The sequence below is a fragment of the Acomys minous genome (assembly GCF_964271855.1).
Source record: "Acomys minous genome assembly, chromosome: 8".
In the NCBI taxonomy this organism is placed as follows: domain Eukaryota; kingdom Metazoa; phylum Chordata; class Mammalia; order Rodentia; family Muridae; genus Acomys; species Acomys minous.
Genome location: NC_140489.1, coordinates 35,104,501 through 35,118,566, shown reverse-complemented (window position 1 = coordinate 35,118,566; position 14,066 = coordinate 35,104,501). Strand labels below are relative to the sequence as shown.

At 43.0% G+C, this 14,066-nt stretch overlaps 1 protein-coding gene across 8 annotated transcripts in view; it reads left to right on the top strand.

Moving 5' to 3' along the window:
* SIPA1L1 (signal induced proliferation associated 1 like 1) overlaps positions 1-14,066 on the top strand; it is a 277,017-nt gene that overhangs the window by 181,553 nt on the left and 81,398 nt on the right. For all 8 annotated transcript variants that reach the window (XM_084792053.1, XM_084792052.1, XM_084792056.1 and 5 more), the window contains 2 exons: positions 5,312-5,442; positions 6,899-7,087. In XM_084792053.1, the coding sequence (XP_084648179.1) occupies positions 5,312-5,442; positions 6,899-7,087 (320 nt within the window). The remainder of the gene's footprint in view (positions 1-5,311; positions 5,443-6,898; positions 7,088-14,066) is intronic.

Below are 14,066 nucleotides of genomic sequence, written 5' to 3'. Positions count from 1 at the left end.
ACAAACATGAGAACCAGAATGAGCCATCCAGAAACTGCTGCCTGAGTGCTGTAACTCTTCAGGCTCAGCTTTACTTTTCTCCTTTACAGTTAAAGTGCCAGGCATGGCTTTTTGACCACACACACGTGCCCACGTAGCTTATAAGTAGGTGAAGTGACTGTATTGACACAGTTCCTGGAGTTTACCACCATTCACTTTTCTTCTTTTTAAGAATGTCAAATACTCATTACAATTGTAAATGTATTGACCATAAATAAATCTCTTTATATAGAGTGTCCCAGAAACAGTAGAATTCCTGAGGTTCTGTGTACTGTTTTGCTAGGCTTCCTAATCCACAAGAAGAAAGTAGGGCTTTGGGTGTGGCTATAAGTATATGACTCTTGCTGAGTTTGGCTCCCCAGAAACCATGTAAAGCATCAGTGGGTGTGGTAGCCCACGTATAGGTGGAGCGAGGGAAACCCCAGAGCGGCCTGGCTAGCTACACAGCCAAAATAGCCAGCAGTTGGCACCACAAAAGACCCTGCTTCAATATGTAATGTGGTGAGGCATCGCGAAAGATATTCAGCATTAACCTTGTGCCTCCACATGCGTATACATACATGAGCCTGTGCCCACATACAGGTGAGTATACCTCCGCACATGTATACACTACATGAATATACAAACCAAAAAACTCTTAGGATAAACATCAGATGTTCATAAGATCAGTGAAGATTGGGAGGGCTCAGCATCTATGTCTCCCGTCAACATAGAAAACGTTTGCATATCACGGAGTAAAGCAGAACATGTGATCTAAGTAAATAGCACATCCTTTTGGCCACCAGATTTTAACTATTTGCTGTTTATAAAATTCTAGAGACTTCTGGGAATACAGTGTAGCTATAATTGCTAAGAAAATGAGCTTTGACAGCCTCAGATACTCAAGATTTTGTACTGTAGTTTAGTGCTTGTGCCTGCCCTAAGTCCCAGCTGCCATACCTCTAACAGGGGAAGAAAGCACCTTAGTCTCATGGTTGATGTGATGCTTTGGCGGAGTGCTTTGCTTTGGTGTGTTGCGTTATTGTAGTCCGAGGATTGGCGTGTTGGGTTGCACGTCACTGCTGACTCTGCACTGTTACAGTATTTGGTGATGTAGAGCCTGCTAAGTCATCCACCACCAGCATTCCCACTCAGGTCTGCAGCTCTGCTCCCCATCCCCTCTCTTCTTCCTGTCACATTCCTCACCCCGGACTACCTGCCCCAGATTCTTCTCTTGCTTCCCTTCCCCTCTCATCTTTTCACCCCTGAGGAAAGGTGAGCCAACTGTGGATACGACTGGAAACGCTCCCTGTCTGTTCTAGCCAAAAATGGACCTAGAGAGCTGATAGAAGGGAAGACATTTTAATTATTTTCATTTATACACCCTGGAGCAGAGGCCAGGATGCTGAGACAGAGAGATGCTGAAAGGGACAGACAGAGCCAGGCATGGCCAGAGGGCTAGACTGATTATGTGAACTCTGACACATTTGTCTTGAGATCAAAATCTAAAAACTAAAATTCAATTCATGGTGGCATGGTGAACTAACCTCTTCTCTCCTGGGCACAGTACATCACATTAGGCTTTTAAATTGAGCGAACTGCATTCATGTGTCAAAAGAGTTTACTTCTGTTCCCATAAGTCTATATGCAAAAAGAAGTGCTGTACCAATGTGGAGTTATACTGCGTAATAAAATGAGGTAAGAACTCTGAACTGGCAGGTATGAGCCTGATGGTGCAAGCATTACACAGGGAGCCAGGCCAGAACCTCAGTCTGTACCATGGACTGACATTGATGGAAACTGACCAAGATGCTGCTGCTGTAGAAATGATAGCTAGAACTCCTCCTTTCATTTTTAAAAATTATGTGTCTGTATAAAGACCTCAGTTCAAAAAGATCTCCAGCCTTATCAAATCAGAAATGGGTGTGTTTGAAGATAGAGTCTAAGGAAAATGTTTGAAGTTAGTTGATAATTATCCCATTTACCTTTGCCTCGACTCAGAAATAGCTGGGGAAAATGAACAAATATATGTCAGGTTTTGATGGTGCCCACCAAAAAAAGAAAAGAAAAGAAAAAAAAAAGAAGAAGAAAAGGAAAAAGAAAGAAAGAAAAAAAAGAAGTGTATTTGTACTTTATATAGAATTTAGTTTGTTTTAAAATAATACTTTTATGTCCCAGTTAACACTAAAGTGACTCTTTAAATTCATGCTTTTTGTTTAATAATATTTCTACACCTTTGTATGTGAAAAAAAGAAATATCTGCTTTTTCACTAATCTGTTTGGAATTTTTTAATACTTTCAAAGCATTAGTTTTACTGTGTAAATTTCTCCAATGCACTCCAGTTTTCAGCTTTTCTTTTAGAAGACACCTCAGTGGCACTCAAGGTGAGGCCAGATAAGAGGATGTAGTCAAATGATGTGTGGTTGTGAGGGTTTGGACAACTGAATACATTTAATAGGCCCTCAGATGTGAGAAGACTGGGTCAAAGACTCTCAACTTGTGTCAGGTCATAAAGACTTTTTAGGAAGCCATGGAAGGTATCCAAGGCCTTTGAGAACCCTTGAATAGATTTAAAGCTTCATGGTGATCAGTCAGGTTTGCATTTTAAAAGGAGTATCTCACTGCCCTGTGAACTTAAAGGAAAGCAAATAAGGTAGGCAAGCATAGACTGAACATGGGAGAAGAAAGAAAAGACAGTTGAGAGACTAAGGGTGTTGAGTTCTAGGGGTGTCCCTGGTGTTACCTGGCACAGGGTGAGTTTGGAGCAGATGCTGTGTAGTTCCAGTGGGAAGGTTCACATAGAGCTAGCAGTGGAAAACCCCAGGATGGATGGATTACTCAAGAATGAGAAATAAAACCAAGCAAAAGCAGCCAGCATGGTTGAAGGATAATCAGAAGAAGGTGATTTCATATTAGGAAGTAGGAATGTTCTAGAAAAAAATGACCATCTGTACTAGATGTTAGTTTGAACACAATAGGAAACAGAAGCATTGGTTGTTCTCACTCTGAGGCAGCTGCATAGTGGAAGAGAATAATGGAGCTAACGTGAAGGCACACAGAGAAGTTTCTAGTGGGAGGAAGAGGAAACGACTGCTTGGATTTGTGAATAGAGATGGAGTACTAAGAAAGAAGAGGAAGCAGTAAAGACGAACAGGTGGTGCTGGAGGCATGTGTATGTTCCTGCAAGTGCAGACTGAGCAGAGGCCAGGATGGAGGGCGATGTGGCTTTGGATTGTAGGGAAAAGGAGGCTAGAGGCCTGTTGAAGGTCAGTCTGTGTGCATCGAGGTGGCGGGTGGTGCGCTTGCTTCTGAAATGCCTTTTGCTTTCCTGTTTTCATGTTGACAGCATTAGCACTTGCTGAGGTTGAAGGGGTGAGGGAGGACTGTTTGAAGCAGTAGCCCTGCAGAAGAGGAGAGCTGACCAGGGAAGCCTCCAGCCTGAGGTGTTGATGGTGAATCCATAGTGGCGTATCTTTGTGGCTTTCTCCCGAAGCTGAAGCAGCAGCCACACCCACCTGAGGTGTGTGGTGTATGTGACCTAGAGTCTCTGAACAGAGGAGGTTCAGAGTGTGTGGCCCACATGCCCCTGGCAGGTCTACTGCTGTTGTGTCCTGCAGTACTGATGTATCCTCTGAGGGTTCCTTAGTGCTCCTCAGTAAATGGTCCTGATGCTGTCTTGTTTTCCTTTAAGTTCTTGTCAGCTCTTTTATGCTGTTTCTGTCTCCCCACTTTCTGTTTTCTTCCTTGTTGTCAGTTGTTTATCACATTGCTGTCTGCATGCAAGTCTGTATCAGCCCTACACCCTGGACTTTGTCAACACCGAGAATTATCTGTCACCTCTCTGAAATAGAGCTGTGGGCTGGAAGACCAGACAACCAAGCTTGTTAGAATTGTGTGCAAAGTAAGAGTAAATAACCTGTGAGTGTGGTCATGTGCTGTGCTTTGAGGGTGTATGTGAGTGTTTGACTTCTGTGGTGTTTATTGGATTGCTTCTCAGTTGTCCACATATGAAATGCTTGTTGCCTGTGTTTCCATTGTGTCTTCTTATTTTGAATTTCCATGGATTATAATACTCTTAGAACTTGCAATGTCTATGACTATTTTGTTCAATTGTACATTAGTATTTATTTACAAAGTATTTTCATGAGCATTTCCTAAATTTGAAAACCATATGACTAGATATGCTAAGTTACTTCTTATTATTCTCATGGATTTTCAAATACCTATGTATTTTGTATGGAAATAACATGTTCTCAAATATGTATTTTATGCCAATAATATACATGTCATGACTTAATTATTTAGTCATGTCACATGTAGATGACATAGAACAACATAAAGCAAATGTTTTGGGAGTTTAAAAAGTCTGCTTGTCATATACTTTCGTGTTGAATGGGTTTCCTCATCTGTGAACATTTCATGTACATATCAATTCTGATTTTTAAAGGTATATATTCAAGAGCCAGTAAGTCTCAGTTTTATTATTTTCTATATATAATTCTTTCAGAGCTAAGGATTGAATCTAGGATCTCATGTACAGTAGGGAGTCACTCCACTGATCTGCACCCCTCTACTCCCAGTTAATTTAATTTTGACTCTTTCCTTCTTGTTAGATGGAGACTTTTTGTATACCCTACCCCACCCCACCCCACCCCGCCCCCACCAAGGCCTCCTAAGGCCTGAGGCCTTTAACAGTTGAGAGCATTGAGAATCACATGAGCCCCTAGGGCACAGTGACTAGGAGATACTGATCTCCCTGACTGTTCCCTCACGTTCTGTGGCTGCAGTTTGTCTCCCTCCATGGGACTTGCCAAGAACCTTGGGTCTAGCCTCCTACCTCCCAGGGCACAGCAAAGCCTGTCCTCTGAGCGCTCCTCTGCCTGGCAGAAGCTGCCTGGGAGTACAGGACTTCTCAGGGCCTCTTCTTTCCAGGACAGGGACATCCTTTAAACCGGAAGAAGTCCCTCTTCTCAAACTCTATTGCACGCCTAAATAAAATGTAAAAGACCCTAACATAAGGGACAGATAAACTGTAGCCTATTAAAATGGTAGGACATGAGGAGAGCACACACTAAGAACTTAGAATAGTAAGTTGTAGAGTAGGAAGAACCAGGGGCCTTCTCTGTGCTGTCCTCTCAACAAGCCCTGTGTAGCTCAGTGAAGGATGTTAATTTTGTTAAACATGCTTATATTGTACTGGTAGTTTCTGGGACGTGATCTTGAACTCAAACAGAATGTTATTTTCCAGTATTGGATACATTTTCTGATTTTGTTTTATCTTATTTTGCTAAGAACACTGGAACTATTTTGGGGCTGATGAGAATCTTGGTCCAGTGGCTGTGAGCATCCGAAGGGAAAAACCAGAAGAAATGAAAGAAAATGGATCTCCATACAACTACCGAATAATTTTTAGAACTAGTGAGGTAAGTTACAAGTGAGCAAGATTTGAGACTTAATCCAATGAGGGAAAATGGAGCAGAAGCAGTAATGAGATTAAATTCAATAGGATAAGGCCCCAGTGTCCTCAAAAGAAAGGAGGCCTAGGGTTGGGGAGATAGTTGAGTTGATGAAGTGCTCGCTAGGACCTGTGTTCAGTCCCCAGCACCATGTGTCCAAAGCTGCCATGGTGGCTTGCGCTTGAAAGGAGGCGGAGATAGGCAGATCCCTGGGCCTACAACCTAGCCTACTTGGCAGGTTTCTGAGCAACTCTGTCACTTAAAGGGGGGCGGGGGCACACCTCAGGAATGACACCTAAGGGGACCTTTGGCCTTTTCACACATGTGCATACACATACCTGCAGAAGAAAGGACTATTCTTTTGGTGATGGTGCCGGGAGCAGGGTTGCTTAAGTCTGATATTTCAGTCTAGCTCCAGGACAGTGTGGTGCAGGAGTAGGAGTTTTCATGCAAAGAAAGACAGGTCTGGAGGAAGCTGGAACCCCTAAGGCTCACAGATTCAGGCCACATGGAGAGCGCCCAGCACCTTGAGCCGTTTCTAAGCTTGTGTGACATTGTTCCAGTGCTCAGTGTGTCACTGCCTCATCTCCTAGTGCACTTTAGCATTGTTCTCATGTATCAATGCCTGATGCTCCTGAGGTATCAAGAAAAGAATGGCTTGGAAATTGGTTTAAACAGAGCATTTGGCTTCATTTTCCTCACTGAATGCAGGGCAAGTTTCAGGGCTTGGCTTCACTTCCTAATTGTCTCTGAGCTTGAACTCTGGGGAAATTAAAAAATGGGTATTTTAAAAGGCAAGGTTTTTTTTATTTAATATGTTATTTGTAGTGCCCAGGGAGGCGGTGAGAACCTGCCTGTGTTCATGGGCTTTTCCTGTGTCAGAGCTGACAATGCTCAGAATCAGCCCTTTTCTGTCTTCCTAGATCTTCCAGACTTCTCAAACCACCCTTATCTTATTTTCTTTTTTTTTCTTTTAGTTATTTGCCATCTCTTTATATTTAACGTTTTTCTTCCCTTTTGTTCATGTTTTATTTTACCCACATATACATTTGTTTTATATAGACTTAGATTTTTCAAAAACCTACTTTATTTAGGGTTCTTAAACATTCCCTTATCTTATTTTCAAGTGGTATCTTCCCCCCCCCCCATACACACACACACACACACACACACACACACACACACACACACACACACGTCCTTTAACAGACATGCCTTGCATTCTCTTCAGCTTGTGTGGGCTCTTGGAGTGTTGGCGTCGTTTTTTCACATAGAGTACCCTGTCTTTCTTCTCTCCCTCCCTCCACCTCGTGACTTGACCATTTGCCAGTCACAGTTTAGCTTGGGACAGAGCTGCCATCCAGGCCTCCCGAGATTCAGTGTTTCATAGTGAAGCCTCACCATAGCCCTGTCTCTCTTGTAGCTCATGACACTGAGAGGGTCTGTCCTGGAGGACGCCATTCCTTCCACAGCCAAGCACTCCACAGCCAGAGGACTGCCTCTGAAAGAGGTGTTGGAGCACGTCATCCCAGAGCTCAACGTGCAGTGCCTGCGTCTGGCCTTCAACACGCCCAAAGTCACGGAGCAGCTCATGAAACTGGATGAGCAAGGGGTAGGTATGGCACCGCAGGAGCTCGTCCTTGCTGCCTGCGCTTCCTACTGGGCTTCCAGGCACAGACCTTGATGTTTCTTCTTAGGTGGGGAGAACTGGGCGGTTGATAGTAAAGGATGCTCTCTTTGTGGCTGTTCATCAGGGCATTAGCTACATTCAGCTCTCTGATGGTCACCCGCACGTGTGATGGGTTTCTGAGTGTGTGGGGGAAAGGCCTGGCATATCAACAGTAAGTATAGCGATGGCGTTACTCTACCAGTAATTAGAATGGTAATGGCAAGCCCTCCTACGTGTGTTCTCCAGATTCTGTCCTCGCTGTTGAAAATGTTATCCCAGTTGACCTTCTGACCTTAAGAGAATGGTATTGGTACCATCCCCATTTTTAAGAAAAGAATCCAAGGCATAGAGAAGTTACATAATAAGTCAGTTTCACACTCTTTATAAGTTGACACAGTCCTGACTGTAAGTAAGCTTGTGCCGTTAGCTATTAACCGCACCTTTCCTAAACACTTAGATTTTAGAAAGCCTATCTTAATATGCCAAAGCTGCATTTTACCTAGGGGTGTGAAAATTTAGAACTAGGGTGTGAGTCAGCAGCATTATTAAAATGCCCGGGATTGCTGCCTCCACTTTCTGTCCCCAACCATGATGCCCTTTGGTCAAGGTACTGAGAGATTAGATGACCAGTCTAGAGGCTGCAGAAAAGAAGAGTCTCCTGTGACCTGAAACCCTTACCATCCACCGTGTAAACCATGATCTGCTTGAGTAAATTGAACACACGGCTGACATTGTAGACATCATGCCTACGTTACCTTACTTCTAACTTCTTCTAGCTGTACTGCACCCCAACATTGAGTAAAGGAGCTTGAATATTGCATATAAAATTTGACCAGGATGAATGCATTTTTATGAACAAATTTTGTCTACATTTCTTTAACTAAAAATTCTTATTTTTATTAAACTTAAAGTGAGCACCTCTCCTTAAAAACCAACTTCACGGTATGTTAATCCTTTCCCTCCATTCAGTGAACACACAAAATGAGTCAGGAGTTGATGGAGCTCTCTGAATACGTTTTCTATCACGCTGCACACAGTGCACCAAAGCTAATATCTCCTCAGGATGAATACACAAAGAGTCTCGTAGCATGTAACTTTGGAGCACATTGAATGCTTCAGAAGGTGGCCGCTGCATGAGCTGGAGTGCCCTGCGGATGGCCTGCCAGCACGCACTCTGGACATTAATAAAGGCGGAGGAACTAGGATGGCTGGGCTCAGCTTTATTAGTTCAGTCATTTCAATTACTGTACTCACCCAGGAGGGAGAAACCCACTCAGGCATTGATAATATAGTCACATATTTAACATTCCCAATCTCTTCAGAGCAGATTACTTCATATAAAGAAGGTGTTTATTACCATTTCCCTTGTTTTAAACATATTAAATTTAAAAATGCATGTCCAGCTGCGGGTTGTTATGGGACGTCTGGCCCATTTTGTGTTGTCTTAGTGATTGCAGTGTTGGGCCGCAGATGGTGCTGATCTGTGATGAGCATTTCATGGTCCCTCCAGCACCGGAAGCATAACAGGAATGCCGTAATGAGTTTAACTCAGTTACATTTATTCAATTCACAAAATTGGCCATTATTCTGTAATTATTACTTTCCTATTCTTGGTTACTAAAATATTTCTTCCTTCATAAATTATTAATTATAATATATGTCAATTATTCTCTTTGGTTAAACATTGTAATGTGTCCATCAGTAAAGCTCCCTGGTTTTATTTTGAAAAAGGCGTCTTAACTATGTTATCTCACGAAATAAGGTTTTCCTTGCAGGCAGCCATTTTCTCCAGTGGTGGGATCTAGCAGTCAAAGCGTGGTGTTCTGTGTGGGTTTCCCCGTACCTGGACTTCACTCTTCTGCTCTTGCTTCTGTTTTGTCTGTCCTTACACACAGCCTTCCAAGCTGGGGTCATACTGTTACACACTTCAGCAGAGTCACCAATGCCTGGGAGCCATCTTGAGAAGTAGATTCTTTGGTGACTTTACAAAAACATACTTTAAAAAGAAATGCACTGGGCAGAGGTGGCATACACCTTTAATCTCAGCACTCACAAGGTAGAGACAAGCAGATCTCTGAGTTCAAGACCAGTCTGGTCTACAGACTGGGTTCCGGGACAGCCAAGCCTTCACAGAGAAACCTTGTCTTGGGGGGCGAGGGGAAGGAAAGAAAAAGTGAATGCATGCATGTACATGGGTGCATGAATGCCTCTCAAATCATTGCAAGGCATTTCTGGTTTTCATCTCTTTCTTTTTACTTTTTCTTTTTTTTTTTTTAATTCAGGCTTTCTATATGTCCTTGTATTAGATTCTCAGTGGGATGCCAGGAAATTGGTCTGACTAAAAGAAACTTTCAATCTTACTGATTATCTTTTTTCCCTTAGTAAGCTGCTAACAAAAATATACTTGAAAACAGAAAACACAAATATATTTACTATATTGTGGCATTTTGTTTTCAAGTCCTTGTCTTTTTGAGTACAAAAAGCAAAAATGAACCCAAGCAAAACTTTTTTTTTTTTGTAAGGTATACAACAAAGTGCTGCCCCAGCATCCGGTCACCCATCTGTCATTTGACTGAGCCGTGTGTGCTGGAGTCAGAAGAGATTCCTGAAGAAACTTCATTTTGAGACATGAGTGCATGTTTGTGGCCTACCCACGCATTCCCACTCTCCTTGCTATTGTTTGGGGGTTCTCTTTTTGAATGGCCATTTTAATTCTATTGTTGTGTGAAAGGAGAAGATACAACTGAGTTGGCAGCGTTCCGCACTGGCCACAGTTTATTGGGGCTCAGAAAATCTGTTGCACTATTGCTGAGCCTCCGTTACCCAATCGGGAGCATTTGCAGGATACAAGCACACTAGATAGGATGCTTTGCAGTGTTTGATTTCATCCTCACAGTGTCCTGAGCAGTTTACGCTGATCATTGGCCTGCTTTATGGTGTCAGGGCTTTCGGGCCATTTTCTGCCCTCTCACTCCTTGCTGAGTCTGAGCACAGGTCTGCATAAATAACTACCTTTTTAAGAATTGCAATTTTTCCTTTACTTTTTCTTGTCTTGAATTACTTTTATTCTTAAAGGAAATTGTGAAGTGCTAAGAATTCCACTCTCCATTCTGTGAGCTTTTAATATCTTTGGTCAATTCAGGCACTTATAAGTTATGTCAGTCTTGTCTTCAGCAGTCATTCTAAACCATCTATATCCCGTTTATTTTTTTCATGGGGAATGAGAGATTGTCATGGCCTGTTTTGAGTAGTTGACGAACGGGTAACACTCAGTACAACACTGGGCACTTGAAGAGTCGAGGGATCTCGGCTGCTATTGATGGTAATAAGTGATCATCCCTTGGTCACCTTTTATGTGCATTATCTTGTTAAGTCTTTGCCACCTCCTATGGTAGTGCTCCTATTAAAAAATAACAGTGTGCTTCTACAAGTAAGCACGACAGGTGCACTCTGCAGCTCCTTGCAAGTTGATAAAGACCGTGGAAAATAAATAGGCTAATAAAATACAGCTCATACCCATGAAGGAGACAAGGTCATACATGATACGGTAACAGATGGCCGGCTTAACAAAATGAATGTAAGATGCATGCAAACAAAGAGAGACATGAATGCAGGCCAAAGGACATGAGTCAGGATTGGCTGACAGGAGCAGATGAGGGGTCCCTTGAAGGGGAGGAGGCTTGCATCAGACCAGAGTAAGTGATGAGGTGTTCCAGACTCACATCAGTAGGATCAAAGTTAGAGGGAAAGGCTCCATGTGTTCATGGAACAGCAAGCAGACTCATTGAGCAGGAGTGTGGAACACATGCAGGAGGGGAGTAAAAATAGGGAACTTTGAACGGTGATTAAGCCAGGTACTATGTGAAATAATTTACATGAATTATCCAGGCACACAGACTTCATAGCCCACATTCCTAACTAACCCCTGTGCTGTACACCCCACCCTGCTTCTCCTGAGTGGGAGGAGCCTGTGGTCTGTCCTACTGCTAGAGGCTTCAGTGTCCAGGATGGAGTATAATGTGCTAAATCCAACTAAACTAGAGCAGAGCGGCTTACATATGTCGAAAGCTCACTTGGTGCTTTGTAGCAGAGGAACCAGTAGTCCTGCTTTCACTACTAGGAAATGTCAAGTCATGAATACCCAGTAGTGATTTTGCCTAAATGAATATCCATTTTAAAAGGTGTTCATTAGAAATACTGAAAATGAAAATGTTATTTCTCAATTTTTAAAGCAATTACTTTTCAAGCTGTTGAAGTTACGGAGGAAGCGCAGTCTCGTTATTGTACACCTGCAGCACATGCTAAGCATGGCTCTCAGGAAGAAGGCAGCGCCTATTTCCTAATAATAGCACTGATCATGTGATAGCGTGTGAATGGAACTCTGCTGGCTTTTTCTGTTCACTGCCACAGTGCATTGCTTTATTGCGAGGCAAAGTGAGTTTGACCAGCCACTGTCATCTTTATTCAGGCAGCCTATTTTGAAAAAAAAAAAATGACCTAATAGGAAAACATTCTATCTAAAACCAATTTTCCATGAATGACACTTTGGCAGAACAGTGACGTCTCCGGAATTTAAATCTCTTGGATTATGAGATTAGCCAGTGCATGTTTGACACTGAGATGGCATCAGGTGACTCCTGGACCTAGGTGTACAGTCTCAGGAAGTGCATTGATAGTTGTCAGGACGGTGCAGCTGTTTGTTGGGAGCCACGCATCCACGCTTGATTGGATGGCAGGATGGAAGGACCCTGTGGGTAGTGTCACTGATGGCATTAGCATTGGACACCCAAAGGTATGGGAAGAAGGCAGTGTTTGCAGCGAGGAAGAGCAGCGAGACTAAGAGCCACAGACCGTAAGCACTCGTTCATAGTCTGAAAAGAGTGGCTGATTGGCCAGACAGTTTATCCTTGTTGGTTTTAAATTACAGGTTATCTTTGAAATTCAACCTTAAAGTGAAAATTTAGGCTTTCTCTCCCATATAATCGGCATGGTGCCTTCAGACAGCGTGGCCATGCTTCCTTGAGAATCTCAGTCCTTCCTCATCCTGTGACCCTTGGCTCCCCCTGTCACAGGAGCACATTCGTGGATGGCTGATGCTCAGTACCCCGCTACTACAACATACACAAGGAGTTGGTTCCATGTTTCCTTGGACGCTTCCTGTTTACTTAGTATGTTTTACAGACCTTCGCATGCCTGCAAAGGTCTAGTCATTGTTACTTTGCCTAAACTCTGTTGTGTTGCTCCATCATTGTTGGATTAGTAACTTGTTTCTCTTTTGATGGACATCAGAGTTGATTTCAGTCTTTGACAGAAGATGCTTTAACAAAGACTTTTCATATGTAACCGAAATCCATCTCAATGTTAAGTTAGATGTATTTGTCATCAGCTTAGTACCCTCAAATGATTCTCTCTCTCTTTTTTGACAATGCATCTTAGAAGATTAGATTCTGTATGTGGAATATTTTATTTGCATTATGTCAAAGATTAAAAATAGATTAGCATATCTTCTGTGCAAATGTATGTAATTTTGAAATCTGTAAAAACAAAAACAAAAACCTTCCCTATCTAACTCAATACCTATGTTGTTCCCTTCCTCCCTTCCTTCCTTCCTTCCTTCCTTCCTTCCTTCCTTCCTTCCTCCCTTCCTCCCTTCCTCCCTTCCTCCCTTCCTTCCTTGAGTTTTTTGTTTGTAAATCCTAATAAGGATAAAATTTATAACCTGCACTTAAAAAAATTTCAATACTGATGTTTTCCCAGTCTCTGCCAGGAAGATAATGAAGAGACTCATTTTTAGGAAGAAATTGAGAGAGTTACATTTCTGGAGTCCAAACCAAAGTGAACACTGTCCATGAGTCCATGCTCCCAGTAGGCAGAACAGCTCCTTGTAGGCCAGCTGTCCCCCCTGCTTCCGCCCCCCCTCCCCAGAATAGCCAGGGAACCCAGCAGGAGAGCACTATTAGAAAGCAGGTTGAGACTCTTGCTTCTGAAAAGATGGAAGAGCGCCTCCTACTTTTCCTGCTCGTTACAGCCAACAACCTTGGACACCGTAGAATATGAAAACAGAAGAAGCTTGGAGGCTAGACCGGAGGTGGAGTGGCTGAGGAGCAGCTCGGGTCTGTGGATGGCACAGGGATGAGCTCCTGGCTTTTCTTTTCAGCTCCTAGTTTGGATTATGATGAGGCCAAACACTACGAGTCCTGATAGGATGAACAAAACTTTTAAAAGATTTTATAAATTAAAAACTAAAATCATAGAGGCAGGCAGATAGATCTCTGTGAATTTGAGGCCAGCCTGGTCTACAAAGTGATTCCAGGACAGCAAAGACTATACAGAGAAACCCTGTCTGAAACAAAACAAAACAAAAAAACCCAAATAAATAAATAAATAAGTAGAAGATGTTTAAAGAACCCCTCTCTTGGCGTGGGCAGCACTGCTGGAGGAAACAGATGGGGAGCAGGGCTTGCATCTCTGTGCCATCAGACCAGGTACTTAGGAGGTCTCTTTAAGGCTTACCTGCACTGTTGTGAAGCTGCTTGGAGGACAGGAATTCCTCCCCCCCCCCCCCCCCCATCCACAGTAGCATCTCTGGAGCCTAGTGGGCTGCTGGGACTTCCCAGTCCAGCAGCGGTCACCCTTCTCCTCCGGTGCCAGGAGAGACCAGGTGAAGAGCTGTCATCCAGAGTCTAATGTGGATTAAGCAACTGGATCACCTTGTTCTCCCAACAAGTGTGTGTACCTTGAGCCCTAGTAGAATTTGGTACTGCAGATGTGATGTGGGCATTGGTCCTCAGGAAAGCAGGAGTCTAGAGACCCTGGAGTACTTATGTCCCATGCTTTGAGAACACATGTGAAAGGACTTTTAATATGTCACACCCCATAAGCATCAAGGTTAAACATTTAATTCTAAAGGTATATAAAACTG